The 25,469-nt window shown below is 58.0% G+C and overlaps 1 protein-coding gene across 1 annotated transcript; it reads left to right on the top strand.

Moving 5' to 3' along the window:
* The first annotated feature begins 603 nt into the window (after positions 1-603).
* On the top strand, positions 604-24,263 carry PRRX2 (paired related homeobox 2). The gene is made up of 4 exons (XM_074923665.1): positions 604-904; positions 21,972-22,156; positions 22,337-22,515; positions 23,079-24,263. The coding sequence occupies exons 1-4, from the start codon at positions 661-663 to the stop codon at positions 23,212-23,214; spliced, it is 744 nt and encodes a 247-aa protein (XP_074779766.1). The 5' UTR covers positions 604-660; the 3' UTR covers positions 23,215-24,263.
* Positions 24,264-25,469: the final 1,206 nt, after the last annotated feature.

The following is a 25,469-nucleotide window of genomic DNA, read 5'->3' as shown; positions in this document are numbered from 1 at the left end:
GGGGACCTGGGGGGTGGGGGGGGCTGGAGGTGGAGGGGGGCCGTGTCCCCCACTAACCTGCGGGTCACCTCTCCCTCCAGCCCCAGTTGGGGCTGGGGAAACCCGGCCCCTCTCCCCCCCCCCTCCCCACGGAGCGCAGCCACTTACACTTGTTGATAGAAGCACTTAAAGCAGGAGTTGGGGCGGGGGGGGGTGATGTGGATGGGGTAAAAGGGGGGGAAAGCGGGTCTCCCTCCCTCTCTGCCCCCCACCCCCTCCCAATTTGCTGCGGCTTGGCTGCCGGCGGTGCTCGGCCCCTGGCAGGGGGGCAGGTCGCCGTGCCGGGGGGGGCGAGGGGCCGCCCCGCTCAGCTCGGAGCAGGGGCGTTTGTTTGAACAGCTCCAGAGCAAAGAGCAGGGGAAGAAAGTTTGGGCTGGGAGCGTGGTTTTTTCCCCAGACGTCAGCACAAGGCGGAACAGGGGCTGGGGAGGGAGCCGGACTCACAGGGCAGTCGTGATTTTTTTTTTCCCCATTTTAAAAGAAAAAAAAAAAATTATAATTTTTTTCTCTCTCTTTTTTTTTTTTTTTTTTTTTTTTTGGTGGGGGGGTGGTGGGGAAGGGGAAAGGGGCCGGGGAGCGGCCCGGCACCTCGGGGTGGGCTGCGGGCTGGGGGTGGGAGCCATGGACTCGGCGCCAGCCTTCGCCATGGACAAGCCGTTTGCCCCCAGCGCCGTGCGCGGCCCGGAGCCGCCCGAAAATCCTCAAAGCCGGAAAAACTTCAGCGTGAGCCACCTCCTCGACCTGGAGGAGGTGGCGGCCGGTATGAACGGGACCCCCCCGGCCGGTCCCCCGCCCGCCGGTGGCGGCAAGGCCATGCCGGAGCCGTCGGGAGGCAGCAGCGGCAGCGAGGCAGCACCCCAGGACGGTGAGTCCCGCCGCCCCGGGATGGGCCCCCTCCCCGCTTTGGGGCAGCTTTGGGGATGGGGGGGTCCCCGTCGTCCCCCCCTGCCCCGGGCTGGACTGCGGAGCCGGGTCCCGCGGACAAAGGGGGTCGGTGTCCCCCCGCGACGGGGTTAGGGGGGACTGGACGGATGGGTGGAGGAGAGGGGTGACCCCCTCGTCGGGGCGAGCTGCGGGGGTGCCGACACCCCGACGGCTGGGGCAGAGGGAGCCCGTAACGTGGGACAGGGACATGACACCGGGGGACAAGGACATGGCACCGCGGAACAGGGACATGGCAACGGGAATATGGAGCTCAGGGACACGGTACCGGCGGAGAGGGACCCCGCACCGAGGGGGGGAACCCCGCACCGGGGACAGGGAGCACAGGGACCCCGCACTGAGGGGAGGGACCCCGCACGGGCTGCCTCCCCGCCGCCACCGGAGGCGCCGGGTACGGGACGGTCCCGGGCAGCCGGTGCGTCCCGGGGCTGCGCGGCCTGCGGGGTCCCCCCTTCCCCCGGGGCTCCCCGCCTGGGTTTCCGGGCCCGGGGAGCGGAGGCGGCCCGGCGGGGCGGTGGGGGCCGGGACGCAGCGGGTCCTTCCCCGGTGCCCGCCGCAAGCGCATCTCCGGGCCGGTAGCACCGGTAGCAATGGGCCGGCGGGGACAGAGCTGGGGCTGGGACAGGGGACAGAGACCGACCCGGGACCCGGCTTCGTGGCGCTCGGTCCTGGCAGGAGACGAGTTTTTAACGGGGAAACCCCGCCTGGCCGGGGCTCGGCGGCTGCCGCCCGCGGGGGGCTGCGCGCATCCCGCCCCGGCGCATCCCGGCTCCGGTGCCCGGGACGGGGGCGAGGAGGATTCTCCCCGTCCCTGCGGCAAAACCCCGGTCCAGGCGGCACCCGACAGCCGCCGGAGCCCCCCCCCTCCCGGGACCCGGTGTCCCCTCGGGGCACAGAGGCGGCGGAGGGGAGACAGGGGTGGAGAGGGGGGGGACAGAGCGCGGGCCGCGGTGCCCACCCCCGAGGGCATCCCCCAAACCTGCCCCCCGGCTGGGATTTGGTATCCCAGACTTGTTTTCTGCGGCCTCCAGAGCGCAGCCCGGCGGTGCTGACGGCCCTGCCGAGGGCCTGACCCACGCCTGGCCGGGGGTGCACAGCCCACCCGGGAACTGTGCCCGTGAAGGGGGCTCAGCCCTCCCCGGGGGCTGCCCAGACCTGCAGTGAGGGGCTCCCAGTGGGAACCCCTCCTCCCGTGCAGGGAGCTCCCTCAGTCCCTTCCCGTGGTCCCACATTGCGTGCAGGTCTGAAGCATCTTTCTCTCACCCACATCTCACTCCCTCCACAACCTCCTTCCTCCACGAGAAGCCCCCGTGAGCCCCCAGCCTGCCTCTGCTTGGGATGCTGAGTGCTGGGTGAGGCTGAGCGCTGCTTTCTGGAATGGTATCTGGTATTTTTGGCGTTATTTTCCATCCTCCCTCCCCTTCCCTTGGGTTTTGTTTGTACTTCTTGCATTGCCTTTGGGACTGTGGGGAGATTTTTGCCCGCTGATGGGACCATACGGGGAGACGGTGCCATGTGGGATCAACAGAGCTTTTGGAAATCCAGCCCAGCCCGCAGCAGTCAGCTTGTCTCACAGGGCTCTTTGCAAAACAGCTAAGAAACTACCACCCTACTTTGCTCCTAATGCACCCCAGAGAGGCTCAGTGAGGACCGGGGCTGATGCAAATACCAGAGAGAGAGAGGCAGGGGGGCTGGCTGATCCACATAAGCCCATTTTTCACCCTAAAAGCCCATTCCTCCTGGGGCAGAGGCCCTGTGGGGTTTGGCCCACTGATCCCAGCACTGCTGGACCATGGGGAATATTTCCCATTAGCACCTGTTTCGAGGAGGTTGCAGGGATGAAGACACTGTCAGCATCTGGGATGCTCTGACAACCTGTGCAGGAGTGGAAGCATTTCTCCCCCTGATCACACCTGGAGAGACAAATTACCTGAGTGACGGGAGCTGAGAGCAGCAAGTAAGAAGAGAACAAGGAAACAGAAGAAAACCTGTGTGCATGTAAACACTGACTTGTGAGAGCCGTTACCCACTGCCATTGCCTAAACTGGGATGCGATTTCCTAAACTGAGATGGGGCGACTCTAAATACCAGGCAAACCCTCTGCCTTTGTGAGCATCAGCCTTTTGTTACACATCTGCGATGCTTTCGACATCAACGTGATGACAGCAGATGAACTTTTACTGGTAACGTTATCTTTTATTGGCATCCTGAAGTAAAACAGCCTCTCAGCATTTTTTCTCATCTTCCTCTTCACCACTGAGGGTTTTTTCTGCCAGATGCAATTTTGGAGCCCCGCAGGTCAGTGGCAGCAAGTTTATTATCAATGCAAACGGAGCCCGGTACCCGAGTGTCTCTCTGCAGCATGCAGCTCTGCGCTCCGGCTGGGAGCCGTTATCAGGGTCATCGCACCCGTGGGTTGGAAGAAGAGCAGCCCTGAGCCTGCTGCGAAGCTGCTGACACCCCCTCCACCGAGCAGGGCTCGCCGTGGTGCAGGGGGGCCACGCTGGCAGAGCTGGTGCACCCGGCTGTGCTCAGCAAACTGCGACCTCGACAAAACCCTGTCCCCTTCCCCAGGCGGCTGCAGCAGGAGGAAGCTTCTGTTCCCCAGCCTGGCAGAGCCGGAGAAGCTCGGGGCAGGGTTTTATTCTTTGCAGAGAGGGATTCAACTCCTCCCTGCCCTCACCTACCACCCCTGGTCTCACAGCCCTGCCAGCTGGGGAGGGTGGCTGGAGGCAGCCCCATGTCTGGGGCACTGGGCACATCTTTTCCACAGGAGCAGCCCTCCCATTAGTCTCTTGCAGGGCTGGCACATTCCTTCCCACTGCCACCAAGGACCAGAGCAGTCCCCACCTCCCTCTCCAGCTGAGGGGGCTGCTCAGCCCCTTGGCCCCAGCCCCAAACTGGCCATGAGGGCACCCGGCGCATCATTATGGGAGGACGAGCACAAATGTCATCTGTGCAACACGTTGCTTTCGTGGCACCCAAAAATTAAGAGGCAGAAATCCCACAAGCCAGGCAAGAGTGAGGAAATGCCAACGGTGGCAAGGGCTTATCCCCATCCTCATCATCATCCTCCCCCGGAGCGATGCAGCAGCCTCCCATCGAAAACCTTCCGCACAACTTCTGAGGTCTTGAAAGCTTGTTCACCTCCTTTCATTAGACTAACAAATAATGTGTAACGTGAAACATCTGTTAACAACAGCCCTTAATGTTCTCAAGATGATAAAGCAGGAGGGTAATTTTAGCCAGCAGGCCTTGACTGATGGCTTTTCAAACAATGAACTTACTTTTGGTGCCGCCTGGGGATGGGAGAGGGAGTCGGGTGCTGGCTCCAGCAGCCGCTTTGGGGCTGAAAACTCAGAAAGAGCCACTTTTGTCGCAGCCGGGCTCAGAGGAAGGACCGCAGCCCCTCCGAGGAGATCCTCCGACATAGGGCGGGCATACGTTGCCCCTTCAATTGCAGCCAGTGGGATTGGGTGATGAGATAGTGAGATGTGGTGGCCCCAGGATGGCTTCTGGGGCCCCTTCCTCACCCCCGGGGCGGCCAGGACCCTCCGACCCGTGCTGGGGCTCTGCAGAGGCTGAGCAGAGCAGTGATGAAGCAAGAGGAGAGGCTGCACCGGAGGGGGCAGAGGGGACTAAGATGATGTTACAGCAAATTGGTTTTAATTATGTAAACGAGGGCAGTTGAAAAGGGAGAAGTGATACAGGGAGGGGCAGGGATCTGGAAACAGTGGAAAAGGGAAAGGAACTTGCTTTTGGTGTCAAGCAGTGTCTGATTGCCCCAGGTAGCCCCAAGTTGCTCCCAGGGCTTGGGCACATTCCTTGAGGCACAGCAACCCCAGCCCATGTCCCCGTGGTGGCTCAGCCCAGGGGCTGTGTCTGTCCTGGCTCACAGGACACAGTCCAGCTGTGCTTCTCTGCCTTCTCAAATGCTGTTTGTCCCTGACAGACGGGGGTTACATCTTGGGGACACTTTGGCCCCTCTGACTGCGCAGGCAGGAGGTAGCCCTGTAACACAACAACTGCTGGAAAAGGGCTGGGATGTACCCGTGGGGATCTGCTTTCCCTAGGACATCCATGCACGTACATGCCTCAGCTGCAATTAAAACCAGCGTCGTTAACTTGTGGCCGACCCCCTCTGCCTGGCTCAGGGCAATACAGACCCAGTGAGATTGGGCCAGGGGTACGGGGAGCCCGCTGAGGTCCCCCTGCCCTGTAACCCCAGGCCCCTCAGACCCCTCTTTCCAGCAACCATCTGCTTTTCATGACCTCCAGATTGCTGGAAATCCCCCAAACCCCCCCAAAAGGCTTTCCATGGTTTCTGGATGACTGCTTGGGGAGGGATGGGGGTGTCAAGACCCCGACGCAGCCCCCCATGGAAGAGGAGAGGCTTTGAGAAGTGTCTGACAAACACAGCCACAGGTCTCCAAGGAGAGGCTCTGGTGCTTTTGTCCCCCAGAGGAGGGGACAGCAGGGCTCCCTGCTGCTCGGGGTGACACCGTGACCTGCTTGCCCCGGCCTGGGGGATGGGGTTGGGATGCATTGGGATGGGACACAACCCACCAGTGGGCAGCGAAGCTGGGGGACAGGTCTTACAGCACCCACCGTCCCTCGCTGTTCCCCAAAACAGCATCAGCTGAGGGTCGCTGGGCACAGGAGACATCCTGTGGCATCCTCCAAGGCTGGCAGAACCCCTCCTTGGTGGGGACGGTCCCTGCGTGGCAGAGCCGGGAACGGTGGCATCTGAAGCAGGCGGGGAGGCGAGGCCTCTCAGTCCTTGTAAGGCCAGCACAGCCGGGATGGGTGGCACCAGGACAGGAGCCATTCTTGCACAGCCTTGACTCTCATTGACCAGACATCACCTTCATTGTCCCCAGTCCCTGCTTGGGGGCGTTGAGGGCTGCAGACCCCAAGACAAGATGTTTTCCTCCACGCGGGGACGGTGCCTATGGAGCTGCTGGAGTGGGATGGTCCCCAGGGGAGGGGACAGCACAGTCGGGCCTCGTGCCCAAGACCAGCATTTACCCAGTGCCCGATGCTGGCAGGTCCCCAGTGCAGCATCTATCAGCATGTATTGAGTAAGTGCCAATTAATCCGGGCGGGAGCTCCCCGCCCCGGCCCGCCTCCCGGCCCTCCACATTTGTTTGCGCTTAGTGCGAGGCTGGCGACAGGCGAGGGATGGATGGGAAGCCTGACGTGTCCCGGCTCGCCCAGACGGTTTCCAGCCGCTCGCAGGGAGCCCAGCATATCCCAGTCAGGAAAAACAAGGGGCTATGGGGAGGGACCCACCCAGCACCCCCCCACCCTGTGACGGGACAGCCCCAGCCTGCGGCATGAACCCTCCAGCCAGGCTTCCCTCTCACTAACTGAGGACCCCACCCGTGCTCTCACCTTGTGTCACGGCCATGGGACCTGCTGTCCTGTGTGTCTGCTGCCTGGGGTCCCCTGTCCCACAGATGGGGGGAAACTGGTCCCCAGGTCTTGCCCATCCAAAAACCACAGGGTGGGTGGGAGCGATGCTTTTCCCACAGCGCAGGCAGGACGAGCGGCTGAGTTAGGTCACAGCTCTGCCAAAACCCGCCCGAGCAGCACAAACCGCTGCCAGGCACAGGCAGGGAGAGACCCTAGGGTGGGGGTCACGGCTGGGACACCCCAGATCTTGTGGGGTTTCTGGCATAGGGCCCACCCTGGTGCCATTGCTCTGTGCTTCCCTGTCCCCTCCAGCCCTGAAGGGTGACACCCACTCACCACCCCACTCCTCCCTGTGCACCAGTGGCACTTGCACTCCAGTTTGAGGAAAATTTGACCCTAAATGTGCTGAACACCCCCACCTGGGCTCCAGGCTCCCCCACCCCAGCTCCAGGGGTTCTGGGTTAGAGCGGGGGTTTTGCAGCCCTGGGAAGCAGCCCTGATTGCTCAGAGCCCAGGGGCGCAGGAAAATACATACCAGCACGTTTTCTGCAGCATTTGCAGGGCTCACATTTGCATCTGTGCCGGGGGAACTGCTGTCAGAGGGTAAAGAGAAAAAAAAAACCAAACCAGGGCCTGGGGAGATGGGTCCCCACTTGCTGGGAGAGCCCGAGAGCTAGAAGAACCTTGGCTGGTGCAGGAGGGCAGGAAAATCCCTTTTCCCCCCTACTTCTCATTGCTGGGATTTTTTTCCCCTCAGCACCCCCAGTGAGGTGGGATTTTGGCAGGCATTGCCACGGGGGATGCTCACTTCCACCCCGTTTTCCAGCAGGGAAAGGGTTCAGGAACATGGGGCAGAGCTGCAAAAAAAACAGGTCCAAAGGGGACAGTGGGGGGGGTCCCATGTGGGGGGGTCCCAGGGGGCTTTTCCCCACTCCCTTGGGAGCCCCACCAGCACCCACTGATGCATTTTAAGCACCAGCAGCAGCTCAGACGTCCCATGGCACAGCCGTGCCCAGTCCAGGAGGGTGCTGGGGTGTGGGGACACCTTGCCTGTCCCCCCCTGGGCTGTTATGTCTAGCTCGACCAGGAACAGCTCAGTGCAAGACTATTTCCCCTCTCCTTTTGGGCTGTTATTTCAGGGAACGGGGCTGATTCACAGGAAAAATATGAAATTTTGACTCCGCGCAGCCAAGATGGGTGAATTTCAACGAATCAGCATTTTAAGAGAGCCTGGGCGTGTGTCTGTAGCTGGGAGGCTGATGAAATGATTTGGGGCTCTGAGGCTGCCTCATTACAAACCCTCCTCTCTCCCAGGGAGTGGAGCCGATCACCCTTTCTCCCGGGGCTGATTTCCTCCAGCCACGGGGAATAATCCCCCCACCCCACCCCAGGGCTGTAAAGTCATTGAGCTGAAGGGATGAGGTTTGAAGCAGGCTGGGACCTGGGTGCTTTGGGGCTGACAGAAGCTTGGTGTCCCCAGGCTGGCACCTCGTCCCCTCCGTGTGGTGCGAGCAGCAGCTGGAAGGAGTTATCCTTCCAGGATGGGATCCCTGAGCCATGGAGCAGGCTCAGAGCATCCTTTAAAATGCCAGGGCAGCGGATTGTGGCTGGGCTGAGCTTGGACTGGGCAAGGATTTAGACCAGGGTTAATGCAGATAATTTTTTTTTTTTCCTGTCTGGAAAAAGCAACTGGGAATAGGGTAAAAACGCCGTGGGCAGAGGCAGCCATTCCCTGCCAGGTCCCGGTGTCTGCGCGGGGCCAGTGATGCCCAGCCAGGTCAGGGAGGATGGGGAAAGCAAACCCTCTTGGGGAAGAAGGTCTGATTTGGGGTTTCAAGGTGGTTTTCCGATGTCTGATGGCCAGTACTGCCCTGCACTCCAGAATCAGGTTGTTTTTCACTGGACACCCCCAAATTTCTGAGAATTAAAAGAAAAAAATCCCACCCTCACCCTTGAGGCATTCCCAGCATTTGCGCTCGCCTGAGGGACACGTGGCTATGGGCAACGTTTTCCAGCCTTCCCACAGCGTAACGAAACGCCCCGTCTGCGCTCAGCATCCCTGCCCTGCGCTTCCCCTGGGAAAACCAGCCCCAGCACTGGGACCTGTGGGGGCATTGCTGGGGGCGCAGGGTGAGGGGTCTGGTGCTTGCCCATGGGGCAGTCAAGGGTACCCGCAGCTCCCCTGGAAGGGAGTTGAGGGGTAAATGAGATGCTGATGTTGGGGGAAATTGTCCCAGTCTGGGCGGGGGGGAGTGACACCCTTCTGGGGACATTAGGGGGACAGACAGAGTCCCCTTTGCCACCTCCCTCCCCTGCAGCTCTGTTGGGGGCTGCCCTGGCCGTGCACGCTGCTGGGGTACAAACGGCAGCTCGGGGGGGCCGCAGGCGTTAATTGAGCGGGAGGCGTAACGAAGCTCCTTCACCCTGGGGGCTGGGGAGCGAACAGCCCCCGGGAGCCAGGGCAGGACCAGGGAAGGGGGGTGCAACTCAGGTCCCGGGGGGATGCCGGGTGGGCTGAGAGCCTTCAGAGAGCGGCCGCGCCAGCCGCCAGCCCCCTCCCCTTCCCTCCTCATCCCCCTTTGGAGTGCATATAATAAAGCAGCTTTTCAGCTGCGGCTGCAGTGATAGATCAGGAAGAATTGTATGAGTCTATTAAAGTCTGTGTGTCTCTGAATGGAGACTGTGGCTAAGCCAGGCGCCAGGCTCGCGCACTGAACCAGATGTGGAGAGGCGCCATCCTTTCCAGCCACTGAATCTGAGAGGCTGCAGGCTTCACACGCAAGGAAACTGGAGTGCACATGGCAGGGGAGCCGGGGGAGCGCCGGGGAGCACATGGCAGCGCGGGGCGCTGGGGAGGGGGCACGGCCCTGGTGCTCCTCGCAGGCACCGGAGCTGAGCCTGGGGCTGCGAGGAGCAGGATGGGTGCAGACGTGGAGCAGAGGGGTCGGTGCAGCAGGTCCTGTCGCCCCGGGTTGTTGGGCTGCACCCCGAGTCACATATTGAGGGGGGTGGGGGGGTGTGTGTGTGGCATCAGGAGCTGTACAGGGCGTTGCAGCGTGTGTGTGGTTGGGGGGGGTGTTGCATTCCACCCCGAGGTGTGCAGAGCATTGCAGCATATGTGTGAGGGGGGTTGCATTGCACCCCAAGATGTAAAGGGCATGGCAGTGTGTGTGTGGGGGGGCTGCACTGCACCCCGAGTCATGCAAGGAGACTGTTGTACCACAACTCATGCAGCGCGTTGCTTGGGTTGGGTGGGGATTGCATTGCACCCCAGTTTGTGCAGGGCAATGCAACATGCGTGTGTGTGAGGGGGTTGCACTGCACCCCAAACTGTTGCAGGGGGAGGGAGTGTTGCACTGTACCCTGAATTTCGTTGTCCCCCAGGTCATTGCTTAGGTGTGTGTGGGGATCGCATTGCACCCCAAGCTGCACAGTGCACTGCAGCGTGTTGGGGGGGGTCACATTGCACTGCGCTACAGGGGCTGGGGGGGGTTGCACTGCTGCAGGGGTGTGCTGGGAGTGGGAGTTGCGGTGATGCTGCAGGGGAGCACAGGGGGACCCCCACACGGCGGGTGGTGAGGAGCGAAGGGCCTGGTCTGGCAGCAGCACAGTGAGGAGGGCACAGGACGGGGTCACGAGTGGGGGCAGCTCCTTCCTCCAAACCCACCAGTGCTCTGCCCACAGCAGCCTGGTGTGGGTCCAGCAGAGGGGAAGAGAGAATGAAGGGAGAGGGGGGAGAGGGAAGGACAAAAAAGGAAGGCCAGAAGGAAGGCAGAAGGCCAGAAGGAAGGCAGAAGGACAGAAGGAAGGCAGAAGGACAGAAGGAAGGCAGAAGGACAGAAGGATGCCATCCCAGCGGGGACAGCTGTGGCTGGCAGCTCAGGGGGTTGGTTGCCCTGTGAACTGGGATCCTGTGTCCCCAGCAAAGGCGCGAAGCAGAGTCTGTCCATGGGGTGCTGTGGAAGGGACATGGGTGACATGGGGACAGCCACCAGCACGGTGCTGCTTGGGGCTGTACTGGGCTGGGCTCAGGCCGGAGCAGCCGCCACGCTCCTTCCTCACCGATTTCACTTTTTTGGCTGGGCCGGCCACATGGCTGTAATTTGGGGGTTGTAAATACCTCAGGGGAATTTTTAAATTAAAAAAATAACTGTTTTCATTTAAATTAAAAGACACTCAAGCATTTCTATTAGTATTAGAGGTTTATAAAACTTAAAACAAATGTCAAAACTAAACTACCAGGCACTGTCCATTTGGCAAAGCCCTTTGCATGTTCAAGACGACCAAGTTATCCCACTGGGGGTTAAATTTTAATGTGATCTGTATGAGAGTCCCCAGAGGTCCCTGATGAACACCCTGGGACCCCAACCACTGGTGCCAGTATGTCCCCCACTTTGCTCCTGGCTGGGTTTTGGGGTCTTGACCAGCTGGGTGCTGGAGTCAGGGTCCCCAGTGTGGCAAGATGGTGCTTGGGCTCCATGGGGACCTGGAGGGGGCAAAGGCTTGGGGTGATGAGGGTGAGGGTCTCAGCTCTGCTGAACTTTGCAGAAGGGAGACCCGGATGCAGCTGCCCCCACCCTGGCATCTCCAAGGTGTCCCCTCTGTGGCTGGCACCTACCCCCAGCAACCTGCCTGCTGTCCTGTCCTCACCATCCCCACTGTCCTGGCCACGCATGGCTCTGCTTTAACCTGGAAACAGTTAACTGAGCTGGGTTTAAAAAAAAAAAAAAAAAAAAGATACGAGCCACTTATTAAAATGAATGTTTTACAATAAATTTGGCGAGAGGCCACCGACCTCAAATGAAAACCAGACCGGAGGACAGCGATGCTGCTCGCTGGCGAGGGTTTCCGGGATGTCTGTGCATGCAGGCGCCCACGGGGGTCCTCCTCGGAGCAGTGGTGGGATGGGGTCCCGGCTGGGGGCTCACACCCGTCCTCTGCCCTGGTCAAATGTGCCGGTGTCCAGGGACACTGGCCCGTTGCCATGGGACGGGGTCTCAGCAGGTGTCGGCAGTTGCTGATAAAATGGGTGCTCGGTGGCATCTTGGCCTGGCTGTGAAAAACACCCAATTGGCCTCAAAAAAGAGAGATGAGTCGGGTTGGTGGCAGGAGGTGGCAGGAGGGGACACCGTGGGGGTTCCCACTGTTCCCCCCGGTCCCTGCCCATCCTCTTCCCTCCCCCTTGGCAATGACCCTGATGCAGTGGGGTCTGTGCTTTAACCTGGTGGGCTGGTGTTGGGTTTCAGTGCCAGATGCCATTGAGGCTGGCTTGCTATGGGCTTTTGCTTATTAAATTTCAAGAAACCACCTTTTTTGGGGGGCGGGGGGGGTGGGGAGAGGAAAGCTGGGATCGCCATGCCAGGGGTCCCTGGCTGGGAGCCAGACCTCTACGCAGCGTTCCTGCTATGCAGCCCTGGCTGATTAGTTTTATTCTTTAAACACTATGCAAAAGTCCCAGCAAGCTCTCAACACCGTGATGGTCCAAGGCACCCGCCATCCCATCCCCTTCCCAGCCTCCCAGGGAAACCCACTTTGCAGCTAAAGCTGAGTTTTCGGCGGAGCTTTGCAAAAGCAGGCGGGTGCTGCTCTCTGGGCTGGCATTTGCACAAGACTCATTAGCGTTAATTAATTACACATGCCCTGTGCCCTGCTCGGAAACCAGATAACCTGTTCTGTCAGGCGGCCACGTGTGAGCGATGTTGGCACCTCTGCGGCTGCATCGTGGATGCACCAAAAGGTACCTACAAAGTGTGTAGGGTGGGGAGAGAAGCAGCATCTGCCATGCTCAGCCCCAGCGCAGGACAGTGGGGTCTGTCTGTCCGGGCATCGTCCATCCTGGTATCATCCATCCTGGCGTCCCACTCGCCGATGGCTTTGGGGAGCCGCCGTGGCTGTCCCCTCTGCCCGGACCCCCTCGCTGCGGTTCCTGGGGCTGACCCAAGCCCTTTGGCAGTGGGGCCCGGGCTGGCCGTTTCCCCGCGCCGCAGAAGCCCGGTCACACATCTGTTAGCCATCACCGGCGCTGCCACTCTCCACGCTCAGCTATTTTATTGCACAGCATAACCGGTGCTGGCAGAGCTGGGAGGCTGCGTCCCGGGTGCCTACCCAGGGGCTTCATCCCCGGGGGGCATCCCAGGGTGCTACAGTGGTGTGAGGTACAGGATAGCCCGCGTGCTGGCCTCACCCCACCCCAAGAAGGTCTCCTGGCTGGGAGATGAATGCAAACCCCCCCGGTGAATGCCTCCTCGCCAGGGAGGCTCCCGGCCGCCGGCGGCTGGGGGAGAGCCAGCGCCTTTTGTTGGTCCCCAGGCCTCCACCGTGGGGGCTGGCAGATTCGCGGGAGAACAAAATTAAAATTCCTGCTCCCCCGTCGGTTGGTGCTGCTCTGTACTTGGCCCGGCTCGGCGCCTCAAACCCACCACAGTGTCTGTTCCCGAGGCGCTTGGCTGTGCCGTGAGGGCTTCGGCTCACCCGGCCAAGCAGCTCCGACCTCCCCCGGCCCTGTGGCCGTGAGCATCTGCCCGAGGAGCCCTTTGGTCTGACACGGCCTCTCTGAGCATCCCCAGGCAAAGCCAGGAGCTGCAGCACAACACACCCCACCTCGCTGTATCTATCCTGTCTCCCCCTCTCCTCCCTCTTTGGCATTTGCAGGTGGCACCATCGCCGATGAGTTTTCAGAGGCTCTGTGTGACCCCAGCCCCATCTGGGCAAAGGGGAACCGCAGAAAGGATTGAACTCCCTTGGGCTGTATGTTCAGCTACGAGCACGGAAGATTCCAGACCCTGGCCAGACCCCGACTGAACGAAGCCGATCGCAGCACCTCAGTGACTGCCGCAGTGCCACCAGCCCTGGCAAACTCGTGCCAATGACAGCCCTTTCCCAGGAGGCTTTTCTCCTCACCCTGCCGTGCCTTGGGGGGAAAATCAGGGTACCCGGCGGAGACCAGCACCCCGGCTCATCCCCCACTCGGCTCCTCTGCAGCTCCATCCCTGCAGAGACCTGACACAATGGAGGCGATGGCGGCGCTGGAGCTGGGACAGCCCATTGTGTCGGGCTGCGGTTGCAGCCTCCTCCAAGCACACGGGATGCTCTTGGCAGCTCCTGAAAGCCCTTTGCCAGACTGGGGTCACCCACCGCACGGGCATGGCCCTAGGAGGGAATTTTTCACTGGCAGATCACTGAGCCCAGGGGATGTGCTCGGCGCCCCAGGTCCTGGGCTGGGTGCCCTGGGCCGGTGCCACCAGTCAGCGGGTGCAGCCAGGCAGTCTGAGCCCTGCGGCCCTGCACAATGGCCCCAGCCCTGGCTCCTGGGGTGCACGGGAGCCAGGCAGCTGGGAAAGTGCAACAAGAGGCTTTGCCGAGCCCTGTGCTGGGCGCCAACACCATTGCATGGCTTTAAAGGCCGTTTCTGGACCAGTTGTTTCAGGGGATGTTGATGGTGCCAGGCCATGTGGCCTGGATCCCACCTCAGGGTCAGGGCTGGGGCCAGGATGCTGGGGTGCATCCCGGAGCCTGTGAGACTGGCAGTGTGGTCTCTTCACATCCCTCTCTCCAAAGGCCTGTCCCTGCACCCCAGGTAAAAAGTGTGTGACGGCACCGTTTTCCCCCAGCCACCTGGGAGAGCAGCGAGGAATTTCTTGTGCTGCTCATCCCTCTGCCACCAGAGCTTTGTGGCCAAAGATGTTCCCCAGCTCCTTCCTAAGGCTTGACAGCATCCCACCAACCCTGCCTCCTCCGTCAGGCAACGCGGCTGCAATTAATTAATTAAACGCTTCCGCTGACGCAGGAGCTGGCTGTGCCAAAACACTGTTCCCAGGGCCTGGCCTCAGCTGGGCGAGCACTGGGCTGGGCTGTGCGCGAGCCTCTGGCCGGGGCAGGAGCCTCTGGTGTGGTGGGAAGGGTTGTGAAGTGTTTGGGGAGTGCTGGGCACATCAAAGCCTCGGGGTTTTACACGCAGCAGACAACTGCAGTCCTGTGGATTTTGCCAGCTTTCAATTTTCAGGGCATCCTCTCTAAATCACAGCGTGCAACCTGGCTGGCCGGGTCCTTGCCTGGCATCTGGTTCCCCTCTCTTCATCGCCTTTTTCCTTCATCCCCTTCACCCCCTCTCTTCCTCCCTTCCTCACTGTGACCTCCTGATCTTGTCTCTTGCGCGCTTGGGTTTTGCAGCAGATAAATCACTGTCGCCCTTGCTGGAGAGACAGCTTTGAATCTGCTCACGGCTCTTGCCAGTGAATTTGGTGGCTGCTGCTGGGCTGGGATCATCCCTAAGAGAGGCAGCACCCCGTGACATGGGGCTCCTCCTTTCCAAGTTCCTTCTGGTCCTGAAACCCAGCTAAGCATCACGTTCCCACCACATTTGCTGCACTAAAGTGCTGCCATTGGGTTGCAAGCACAGGTTGGACGCATCCCCACTGGGAAGCAGGGATGCTGCCGGCTCAGCCGGCTCTCCACGACCTTCCCAGCTTGCTCAGGCTTTCAGCTGGACTTGCTGCAATGGGTGCTCAGACACAGCACGCCGTGCTGAGCACCGAGTTTGGCTTCTGGGGGTGCAAGGGGAAAAGCCTCCTGGGCTCCAGGGGTGCAGGCTGTACATGCAGCAATCCCAAGGGTCGCAGTGCCACCGGGCAGGATCCTCCCAAAAACTGGGCATCCATGCGGCCAGGGGCAGTGAACCGCGGCACTGGGTGGTTTGTGGCTGGTGCAGCGGCAGCTCTCTAACCATAAAACAGTCTGCTGCTGCCTGTCAGTGAGCACAGGCTAAGGCCCTCCCGGGACAGCCTTGGCCTCTTTCTTGGTCCAGGCTTTTGCTGCTCCTTTTTAACAGAGACACTTTTCCCCCAGCAAAACTGGCAGCCTGTAAAAACGTGTCAGCGTTTCAGTTTTTTCACAATTAATGAGGTGAAACATCCTCGGAAACATTTCGCTGTAATGTTTCTCCAGTAGCTGAGACTTGCCCCTCTCTTAAATTTTTCATGTACGCCACTTGAGCCGAGAAAGTTTCCTTCGGACTCAGCACATTTAGACCCCCCCAGCTTCAATCCCCTCGGCTTCAATTCGCACCCCCCAGAGCCTCCGGCATTCCCAGGGTCTTCTCAAGGCTGGGGCTGAGCTGGAGGGGGAGCAGGGAGTGTCGGTGGGTCAGGGTAAGGAGGTCAGAGCTCGCTCCCAGCAGTGGGGGAGCTGGGGATGGGGCTGGCAGCTCCTGTTCCCCAGGGATACCCCGTCCCCTCTATCTGTGCATTATTCCCGGGATGGGTTTGCACCTCACAACATCATGCCAGGCAAAGCTGGGACCCTGTGGACAGGGGTTGGTGGCCAAGGGACTTCTCCCCCAGGTAGAGTGGGTGAAACCACCCAGAACATGGAGTTACACAGACATGGTTTTGCCCCCGAGCTGTGATGCCAGGTTGGTCCCCTGCACTCAGGCTGGGCTCACCAGTGGGTGCAGGAAAAGCACCGCATTTGGATTACCCAGGACACATGGAGGGGCAGCTTCCCAGCTGCTTCTCAGCCCCACGGGCTTCCCAAGATGATTTGGGGAGATTGAAGACCTGTAGCAGTGTAGGCAGCTCCCACCATCACTTCTGTGACAAACCCTGTGCTGCCTGCGCCCACAAGCTGGGACAAGTCCTCAGCCCCACTTTGACCCATAGAACATCCCTCCAGCAACCTCTCCTCACTGCAAAACCCTAGCGTGGGCAGGTAAAACCCTCCCTGGGGGCTCCCAGGCTGTCCCCAGCCATGTCTCAAGACAGGGAAGTTCCTCTGCAAAGGGGGTTCAGCCACGCTCGGCTGCCCACTCACTCCCAAATCACCCCTGGACTTTGGGCATCTCAGCTGAAGGTTACGGGATAAAAAGGAGCTGGAGCAGGCAGACACTCTGCAATTCCCAAACCCGAGAGCTTTGCTCCGGCACTGCTCACCACGATCTGAAGGGAAACGTTTCCTCCCCATCGCATGATTTAGAGGAACAAGTTAAACAATTGCACATGAAACTTTGGCGGACGTCATCGCCGGAGCTCTCCTCGCTTCCCCCGAGTATATAAAGGGATGAAGGGAGTCCACATGTTTACCGAGAGAGACCATGGGAGAAACGAAAGACATTGTTTTTCCAAAGGATTTCTTGGCTGTAAAAGGCCTCCACCACCCTGCGGCTTCCCTGATGAAGGCCCAGCGTTAATTTGTTAAATCCACATCAAGTGCCCGGAGAACCCGTTGTTTATTTTTGCTAATTCAGACAGCCGAGATCAAATTGGGGTTTTATTTGTTAAGGATAAACCTTAATTAATAAAAGCTATTTATTTGGTTAGAGCCGGTCGCAGCCTGAGGGTCAGATATGCCACGATCATTATTTCAAGTAAAACAAACCCAAAATGTCTCTCAACAGTTTGAAAAACGTAGAAACTTAGAGGGCTGAATTTATTTGTCTTAGGAAGAATTTACAGCTAATTCCCTCCAGGCTATTTCAACCCTTAAATTATACCCAAGAAGAAAAAGGGGGAAAAAAAAGCCATTCCAGGCAGAGAAGGGAAGTAAATGTTACGGCATACTTGATCATTTGGCTGGGGGGGTGAAAAATTTAAAGCTTAAAAGGTCTTTGGCAAACTGCTCGCAAATAAATGGAACGCGTGAAATAATTTAACAGCAGAAAACTGTTCGGGGCTCTGGGGTCTGCGGCGCAATGGAAAATGAAACACGTTGGAGGAGATGTAGCCTGGGATTTTTGCAGGAGAGGTTTGAACTCGCTCCCTCCTGGCATAGCCCACAAAAAAGGGGGGTATTTGCACCCCAAAGCCAAGTGGCAGAGCTGGAGCCAGCAAAACCTGTCCCAGGACGTGGCGGTGTATGCGGGGGGGTTGCAGCATCACCCCGGGGGAAAGGCAGGCTTGCCTTGGGTCTCAGGGATGGTGCTGAGCGAACACCGTGCTCTGGGATGAGCATTTTACAAAGAAATCCCCCAAACTGGGTGTTCAGAGGGGAGCTCCCCCATGGCAGAAGGCTGAGCATGGCTGGCGATGGAGCCCTCCACCAAAAGCCATCCCGAGGCACGGGCTGTCCCATGGACCATCCCTGCCCAGGGACGTTGCAGTCCCTGGGGCTCAGGCATGCAAGCGGCTGGGATTTTAAACGCTGGTTAGGTCTGGATCACAGCTGCACGGGGGTCGTTTATCGCTCGCTAATGGAGATCGTAAGTCAAAGCCGAAGCCTCAGTGGAAATCTAGTGAAAATTACCTCTTTACAGCACTCGGCGGCTGCTGCGCGGGAGGCTGGGGGCCCTGCCAGCGTGGGGCCCCCCCTTGGCAAGTCCAGCACCCAGGTTTTGGCAGCTGAAACCCACCGAGTCCTTCCTATGGAAAACTAATGGAAGCACAGAGGGAAAAGGCAAGAGCCGGAGAAGCGGGCTTGGTTGGTGCTCAGCTGAACCAACACAGCTCTGACCTGGCGGCGCTGGGGCCGTTCCCTTTGCAAACAGGGCAGGACCAGTCACTCCCCAGTTCCCAGTGGCTGGGCGGCTCACCAGCACGGCATGGTCCAGGCTTGCCAGCGTCGCTGCTCCTGCATGGAGAAGGGTTTTGGGGTGACTCCCAGCACCCCATGGCACTGTAGGGCAGAGTGCTGCTCCCAGGGCTGCGCCCAGCTCAGGGACAGGCAACACTGCCTGAGGTTGGGCATCATGGAGAGGAGGCTGGAGGTTACCCAGGCTGCATCCAGCATCCCAAAGCTCATCCAAATCTTGGGCAAAAAGTCTTGTGTCTTTTCTAACACTCTGGGACAATTGAAGGGTTTTTTTTGTGCAGCACACCAGGTCCATCCTGCTCTGTGCAAAGCCCCTGCGCCTCCCTCTCCCCATCCTCCCCCCCATGTCATCTTTCATTATTCGGTAACGTTATCCCCCCCTGTTTTCCCCCTTCCTCTGCATTTTTTTTCCCATTAGCGGAAACTGTAATCAGTGGAAGATAAATACATCAAAGGTGAAGGTGGCTGGGGGGATGGCTTGGGAGTCCCCTCTGACCTCAGGATTGGACAATCACACTGGTGCCTCCAGCCATGCCCCAAACGAGCCCCCAGTTTATAACTGACAAAGGCAAGGGTTCAGCTTTCTCCGTAACCTCCCCGAGTACTGCTCTGGGGCACAAGAAAGACGGCAGTGAGCTGGTTTTTAACTTTGTGCAAGCACAAACTCTTGTTCCTGGATGCCCATCAGGGTGGGGAACTGGTTTCTGATTCCTCTCTCAAGGTGTCAGCAAATCTGATTAAATCTGATTCCCATGGATGGGTGGCAGTGAGATGGCAGGGGGTCTTCGGGGGACTCAACCCATCCCTTTCCCTGCTCCTTCTCTAACGCTGCAGAGCGCTTAGTGATGCTCATTTTTGGAAAGCTGATTTGGGGTTATTAAAGCATCTTTAATAGAAGCGATCCGGCCTGACTTTGCACGCTGTAAACCTGTCAGGCACACGCCGCCAGCAATTAGGGTGGCATTTATCTGGTCCCACAAGCCTGCGATGCCTGAGCTAATGGGGAAAAGATGTTGATCTCTTACCAGGGCTCATCCTTGAGCAGAGCAGAGGACCCAGGCAGGCGCCCCAGGCATGGAGCTGCCTCCCTGCTGTACAGAGATGGGGTGGAAAATGGGGTGAAAAATGAACATAGCAGAGAATCAAGCTGGAAAGCAAAGGTTTCTATGGGGGATTGAGGAGCTCTTGAGTTACACTGGGGTGCAGAGTGTTTTAGGGGAGATGTGAGCAGGTGGGGAAGGGGGTTTGGCCACCGGCATCTGCTGAGAAGCTCCCTGGAGCATCCCATGGGGTTTTGTGGTGCAGGAGAAGGTCCCTCCATTAAAAACAGCAATAGGGGGTGAACAAAATGCCCCAACCCAGGCACAGCCCAAGGCTCACAGCTCTCCAACCACCCAGGAACTGCCGGCACCTGTACGCATCCTGACCCAGCTCCAGTCTTAAATGTCCACCCCAGCACATCCGCCAGCCCTGTAGGGGAATTGCTCAGCATCACCCAGATCCCGTGGCCGTTTAGCTCTTACCTCCATGGGTTTGGGGAGAGAAGACACCAGCCAGAAGTGGGGTCAGATCCTACAGAGCTGGTCTGAAAGTTAATTTAAGAAACCTTTCCTCCTCCTCCTTACTTTCAGCCAAATTAGAGTGGGTAAGAGAAGTCGTCACTTATAGAAAAGTCCTATAGCCATAGTTTAAATCGGGGATGAAACCAAAGGAGGTTTATAAATTTTATTTATACATTTACTGGGGTTCTGTTGAAGTCATTGTTGGCTCAGTGGGGATCGGTGGGTGCCCTTGGTGGTGGCACTTTTTGAACCAAACCCCAGTCTATAATTTCCTCAGAAGCCCAGCGGGGTGGCCATAAACCCGCAAGGAAACGTCTCTTGCACTGTTACATGCTGTAGCTCCTTCCCAGCCTGATGGTTCCTGTTTTGGTCCCAGGCTCCCGGAAAACTCAGGGACAACCATGGCTGGACTTCATGTATTTTAATCCAGCGGCTCATTAGTTTGCTGAAGGAAAACAGGACCAAAAAAGGAGTTTAACTAAAAGGGGCAACTGGAAAGTAGAGACTGGCAGAACATTTGAAGCTGCAGGAACAAGGGCTGGAGAGAATCTGGAGAATTTTATTTGTGAGCCTTTAAACACAAACGGCGGCAAAGGGCAGCCTGCAGTTTCCTGGCTGGGGATAGGGCCTGAAACCCGCATTTATTTCAGGCACGGCGCCATCCATAATGTCTGTACCCAACCAAGAGACCATGTCCCAGATAAAGAGTATGGGCTGTTTCCAGCCCAAGGTATAGACAGTCAAGGTCCAAATGCATCTAGAACACAATAAAAGACCCGGAGAAATGCCAGTGGCTGAAGCGAGACCCTGGGAGGTGGACAGAGCTCCTTTTCCTCCCCTTCCCATCCAGGGATGCTCTCCTCTTCCCACAGTCCCAGCAGTTTGGCCCCATCATGGTCAAAATGATGCAGCAACCCTGTGTGTGCCTGGGAGATGGGGAATGGGGCCGGTGGTGGTGCTCAGGTCCCACCTTTGCGTTCCTGCATCTCCTCCCAGCCCAACACCTCATCCCTTAAGAGGTCAGTGTGTCAGAGGCAGCCGGTGATCTCAGGCTCTGGCACTGGGCCTTGCTATAGCAAAGCCCCAGAGAAGCTCTTTCCAGAAGGCTGCTGCCAGCAATGGAAATTGGGGTTTCTCTGTCCTCATGGCTCACCTCAGGATGGGACAGCCCTTGAGAATGGTACACTCAGGCACAAAGGGACCTTAGGGACTTGATGGAGAACTTGTTGTTGGTTTCATGGCTTGAATTTTTCAGAATTAAAGTCCAAGAAGGTTTTTTTGGCCTTAAAGATCTTGGAACCCATAGTTTCTTCCTGCTCAACAGCATGGTGGTGTCTTGAAGCAGGACGGTTAACATCCCTTCCAGTAGATTTTGTTACTTGCTCATGTATCATGTGAAAACACTGCACATTTATTTAGTAAGTATCAAGATAGCTTATTAGCAAGTATTTATTTCTTGAGCATATTTAGGGAGCGATAATTCTTGCCATCATGGCCTCTGCAATGATATAGAGCAGAAAACCCCAATATAACCCTGCCATGAATCAGAATGCCATAAACCTATTAACATTTCAAATAATTTCAAAATACTTTCCCACCAGTAGGTACAGATTGGATCCAGATGCTTTATTCACAGAAAGAATAATTAACCAGTACCTCCATAAGGAAGAATGACAGTGAGATGAGTTCCCCATGAAGCCTTTGCAGGCAGCTGACTGAGTATTTCAGAAAAAGACTTCATAAACTTCCCTAAACCTGATGATATTAGTGACAAAGAGGAGATTAATCTCAGCCTGGCTGAAAGCCCAAGATCAATACTGAGAAACCAAACTACACCCTCAGCTTCATGTTTCCATGAGCCAGCAAAGCCAGAAATAAACACTGTGGAGGCTGAGCTCTGCGAGACGCGGTGGCGTTCGTTCCTAGCTCTGAAGACCAGGGTTTGATGAGCAGATGCTTGGCTGCAGTCCTGTGTCACCTTGGGGACATGCCACAGCTGGGACTTCAGGGGGTGCTGGAGGTTGGAGCCGAGACCCACATCTCAGGGATTTTTTGGTGCTGCATTTCAATGGCTGTCTATGACAGCTTGACCTAGACCCTTAGTGAGAGCCAAGCCCAAGATACCCTGTGAACATGTCCCTGTTGTGGGGGGACCGAGAGATACAGTCCCAGAAGTTCGGGTCAAGCGCTGCCGTGGAATCCACTGAAGTCCAGGTGGTTTTAGCCAGATGTGAAACCACCACTTTGCAAATGTTGGGTTTAACCGTAAGCACTGGCAGGTCCTGTAGTGGGTTTTGATTCTCGTGGAGACCACAGGCTTGCACGCGTGCTGCTCCCGCAGAGTCCCAGGTGCCTGCAGGGAGCACGACTGGTACCAAGCAGATCAGTGCAGACCCCCAGGAGGGCTCATGACCAGCTGGGTCCTCGTGTGGGGTCCGTGGGGTTTTACACAGGTCCGGCTCTCATGTGACCTCTTCTGTGCTTTCCCCACAGGCGAGAGCCTGAGCCCGAGCCGTGGGGCCACCAAGAGGAAGAAGAAGCAGAGGAGAAACCGCACCACCTTCAACAGCAGCCAGCTGCAGGCTCTGGAAAGGGTCTTTGAGAGGACGCACTACCCCGATGCCTTCGTGCGGGAGGAGCTGGCAAGAAGGGTCAACCTCAGCGAGGCAAGAGTCCAGGTGAGCAAAGGTTTGTGTGGGAGAAAACAACACCCTCTGCCTTGTCCACAGGCAAGAGCAGGGACTGTGCCCTCTCCTGCCTCTGTTTCATCCTGTACATGACCATGATCGGTAGGACAGATGCTTGGGACATCCCTGCTTGCATTGGGTCTCCTCTGACCACCTTCCCTCCCCACGTAGGTCTGGTTTCAGAACCGAAGGGCCAAGTTTCGCCGTAATGAGAGGGCAATGCTGGCCAACAGATCGGCATCGCTCCTCAAATCCTACAGCCAAGAAGCAGCCATTGAGCAGCCCATGGCACCGCGACCCACTGCGCTGACCCCAGAGTATCTCTCCTGGACCAGCACCTCCCCATACAGGTAGGTGCAGGCACTGGAGGAGCTGGGAGGGAAGTGGCCATGGGACAGGCTGCCTAGGGACGGCCCCACCGTCGTGGGATTGCAACCCTGTGCCACCGCTGAGGACACGGGAATTTTTATGAGGCCGAAAGGAGCTCAACCAGCTTTGCTTTGGGAAAGTTTCAGTCCCATCTGAGAATCCCCTGCCCGCCAGTGAGCAGGCTTCCCTGCCTCCATTCATTTTGGGGCCAGAGTGAGGGCCCTTGTCCTCGCAAGGGATTCACTTGGCCTCATGCTGACCCTTCCCACATCTCGGCACGGGAGGTGGCATGGATCTCTTCTGGTTCCCAGCTCTCTACGTCCAGCCATCTCGTCCAAAAGCTCAAGGCAGGGCCTCCTGGTGCATAGTTTGAGGGGTTCCCACATGCATCCAGCCACATAAAAATGTTGAAGCCTTGACTGCTCTTGTGGGAGATGTCTAAGAGGGAACAGCCAGTCTGGCCTGGGAAGCCAGCAGGACCACGTGGGGCATGGGGGCTCCTCTGTGGGCCATGCCTCATTCCTGCCCTGCTCCCTTCCCGCAGCACTGTGCCCTCCTACAGCTCCAGTGGGACCGCGACGCCCACCCAAGGGGTGAACATGGCCAACAGCATCGCCAGCCTGCGCCTCAAAGCCAAAGAGTTCAGCCTCCATCAGAACCAGGTGCCGACCGTGAACTGACCAGGGCAAAGCCCACCCCGTGGCCTCATCCAGGATACAGCATGTTGCTCCTGTGCCGGTCCAGGACCGCCCGCCCAACCCACATGCCACTCATCCAACATCTCAGCACCTCTCTTCTCCTCTTCTCTTCCCTTTTGAAGGTAGAGTCAGTCCCAGGCCAAAGTGGCACATAATTATAGCCACATATGGAGCAAACTTGGTTAGAAACTTGCTTTTCCGCACACCCTTATAATAAAGGCTATATATACACACACATACCCCCCACGCGCTCGTCGAGGACAAACAGATTTGCCAAGGGAACAAGAATTTGCTTCCAAACATGGAAGGATCTTGGACTATTGGATTTGACCAATTTGGGTATCTCACCCAGAGAGCCAAAGAGTTATTGGGTCTTCTCCTCCTGCAGGGACGGCATGCAGCGGTGGGAGGATCACGAGCCCCCCTTTCTGCGGGGCTGCGACTCGCGGCGCTCAAGCGCGTGTGCCGAAGCTGACCCGCGTGTTTGCCTCTTTGTGCATCCCCAGCTGCGGTGCTTGGGAAAGACTTTGGGAAGCTGGCGGCTCACCCCTGCCATGGCCAGTCCCAGCCAGCCCCCTGCACCGCGCTGCCTGCATTTAGGAGCGGACTATGTTGATGGCATCAGGCTTTGCCCCTTCCCGGAGGGGCGAGGAGGGCTGGAGCATCTCAACAGACTCGCTCGGAGCCTGTGAGCTCTCCCGCGAGCTGGGGGAGCATCACTAGTCCCCAAGCAGGCACCACTGCCCAGCCTCAGTGGGTTAGCCAGCGATTCTGCAGAGCCCCAGGTCATTGAACCGTCCCAGGGAAAGAGAAAATTGGAAAAAGCTGTTGGGTTTCAGCTGAGTAGGCGGCTCCCAGCACTTCGTGCCAACGGCAAAGCAGGCTTCGCCTTCCGGAGGCACAGCCTCCCCGTCGGCAGCTCCGCAGATGTGTGCGGGGGTCTGGGGCTGGCGACTCCATGGGGGTGGGCTTTTTTGGTTTTGCAGAAAGGAAATGGTTTCTCCTTCATTCCACCCTGCCGTGCAGCCTAATGAAGTTGCAAGGTGGGATGTGCAGGAGGATGGACACGGAGGGAGGGGGGGCGGGTGGGGGGCAACCTTGCCCCAGGCTTACATCACATCAGCCCTTCGCCCATGGGACTGAGCCGCAGAGAGACGCACCCTTCACATTCCCATGCCAATACTGCAGCAGTGGGGGACAAGCTGGAGAGATGGAGATTTTACCCTGTGGACAAAGCCCTCTGGAAAGCAGACTGCCCTTTCTTCACCCATTTCAAAGAGCCACCAGCCAAGTGCGAGGACACCGCCACCAGCTCAAATGGGTGGCCTGGATGGAGAAGGCAGTAGCCCTACTTGCCTAGAAGAGCTTATCCCTGCTGGGGACTGTAGCAGTAGATCTGAGACAAATACAGCAATGGCTAAGGTGCTTCCTCCAGATAAACATCCTCTGGTGTGCAACACCAAGGCTGAAAGTGTCCCAACTACACATGCGCCCACCCAAGTCCGCACCGCTCCCAGGAGCATCCTCTCCCTTGCCCACTGGGCTCTCACTGCAGCTGCTCGTGGTACCCAGTGGCTGCGACACCAGGACCCTCAGCTTCACCCCAGGCAGCACCTGCCTGGGCGGACTCACCCAGCACCCAGAGCTGGAGGCCCAGTGGGACAACCAGAAGAGGATCCTGCCCCCAGCCTCAGCTTTCTCTGCTCCACTCAATGCAGTCCCTGGTTGGGAACTGTCACCTCCTCCTCAAGCACAGCGGGAAAGGAGGGGGCACAGCCTGACCGACACTGCCCACCTCATCCAGGGAGCAAAGTCACCCTAAATACCCACCCTGTGCCCCCCACCCCTGTTTCCAGGTCTCTTATCTCCCCCATTTGCCGTGCCAGAACAGGAGCACACAGCTCTCCAGACCGTAGCAACACACCAGACCGAGACCCAGCAAAAGATGAGACATGCCAGGCTGGGGGGAAGATGGATCCACTGCGGATCAAATCATCCAGCATGAGAAACACCGCTTGGGGCAGGAGGAGGGGGCCGGGGGGGTCCTATTCCCATGGAAAGCACAGGGCTCTTTTTTCGGTTATACAAGATGAAACCACAGGGATATAAATGTCATTGCCTCTTTGAGAGCATTAATGAAAATAAACCCATTTAATAGTTTGCAGATGCCGTTTCTGTAAACCTAAAAAAAGCAGGGAATAAATATTTCTTCACTAAATATCTATATGTATATATAT

Source organism: Athene noctua, chromosome 20 (assembly GCF_965140245.1).
Source record: "Athene noctua chromosome 20, bAthNoc1.hap1.1, whole genome shotgun sequence".
Taxonomy (NCBI): Eukaryota; Metazoa; Chordata; class Aves; order Strigiformes; family Strigidae; genus Athene; species Athene noctua.
This window is presented reverse-complemented; position numbering and strand designations above follow the sequence as displayed.